Source organism: Sinocyclocheilus grahami, unplaced genomic scaffold, assembly GCF_001515645.1.
Source record: "Sinocyclocheilus grahami isolate Dianchi unplaced genomic scaffold, SAMN03320097.WGS_v1.1 scaffold6214.1, whole genome shotgun sequence".
Taxonomy (NCBI): domain Eukaryota; kingdom Metazoa; phylum Chordata; class Actinopteri; order Cypriniformes; family Cyprinidae; genus Sinocyclocheilus; species Sinocyclocheilus grahami.
Window position 1 is genome coordinate 21033 of NW_015510695.1, and position 1477 is coordinate 22509.

A 1477-nucleotide genomic window follows, 5' to 3' on the forward strand; every position below is an offset into this window, starting at 1 on the left:
GATCCGCAAGTCTCACGTCTCGTCAGCCCCGTAACAGTATGTGACACAATGTTTATTTATTAATCCACTTGCTCTTGCTGTGTAGAGTCCACTGTCTGTCTTCTGCATGTTCTTCAGTGTCAGAGAGAAGGTTGTATCATTGAAATCCACTCTGTTCTTGTAGGAATCGTGAGGTTTTACTCTTTTGGAATCACTGTTATATCTAACTATACTCTCTGATTTATTAATGATCCAGGATAAAAGATCAAACTCTGGTAGTTGTTGTTGTGTCTGTATATCCAGTTGAACAGAAGCTCCCGTCTGCACAAACACAGAGATCTCAGCACTGAACCCTGAGGAGAGAGAAAGATACTTGTTTTCTGAGTGCAGCTGGTGAACACACTAGACCCATTGTACATTAGATTTTTTTCTGAAATTGGAATGATCAAGAATATTAAAGTTTGAGTTTGATTTTAATATTAATGCCATTGTCGTATTCATGAAAAATCAATAAAATAGCCCTGATTTGTGAAAAAAATGCCTAATATTTTGAAAAAAAATTTGGAATGTCTTTGAAGTATGAAGATTTTAAAAATGATATACAGTATGCATCAGCTTTAATGCACTTATCAAATAACAAAAGCAGAGTACTCAAAATGTATAATTTAACTCACAGTCTGCAAAGCAGTGGAAAAAATATGTTCAAATACACATTTTCAATGTCAAAGAACTCTATATGAACACAAGTTTCTAAATAAGTACAAAATCTGTTATTTTCTCTCATTGTTTGGATGTAGTTAAACACCCTCAGATGCAGCAAAATCATCTGGGTCATGTTTGCATTTTCTTCTGTCACAAATACACAAGAAGATGTTATTGTAGAATGCACACCTTAAAGGCACAAAATGTACGATTTTTTAATTAAAATATCCAAAAACCACTAGAACAGTGTTATATATTTTGCTGACGTGTACTTACATTATCCCAAATGTTTCGAAGAATGTTTAAATCCAGAGAAATAAGCAATTTTAACTAGTGACACTGACCGTGTCCATAGTGTCATTGTGTTGCCTGCCAATGACGTCATAACCCCTCGATTTCCAAACATCTTTGGTGTTTTTTGAAACACCAAAGATGCTTTAATATGTTGTGCGGTTTATTAGACAGGTGATGACCGCACAGAGGAGCATTATAACAGAACTTTCAAATGTATCTAGTATGATAAAACAGCGCTGCTTTTCCCCCCCACATACGCACGACCGGAAGGAGCGGAAGCGGTCGACTGTGGCATAATAAAAGCGCCGCTGCTTTCGAGCCATGCGTCACGCTCGTTCAGCGGCCTCGTTTCACTTTGACGGCTTTCAGCCTCACCCTGCTTCATTCTACTACATTAACAAATCATTAGCTCATCCATGAACATGATTTCTGCCCGAGTCCCGTCGGATTGCATCGGCTGTGGGGATGAAGATGACAACTCCCATGATTCCACACTCAGTCA

At 37.9% G+C, this 1477-nt stretch overlaps 1 protein-coding gene across 1 annotated transcript in view; it reads right to left on the reverse strand.

Moving 5' to 3' along the window:
• Nucleotides 1–72: 72 nt before the first annotated feature.
• Nucleotides 73–1477, reverse strand: part of LOC107577494 (uncharacterized) — a gene marked incomplete at its 3' end in the record, with an annotated part of 5486 nt that continues 4081 nt past the window's right edge. The window contains exon 4 of the mRNA XM_016263562.1: nt 73–332. Within this exon, the coding sequence (XP_016119048.1) occupies nt 73–332 (260 nt within the window). The remainder of the gene's footprint in view (nt 333–1477) is intronic.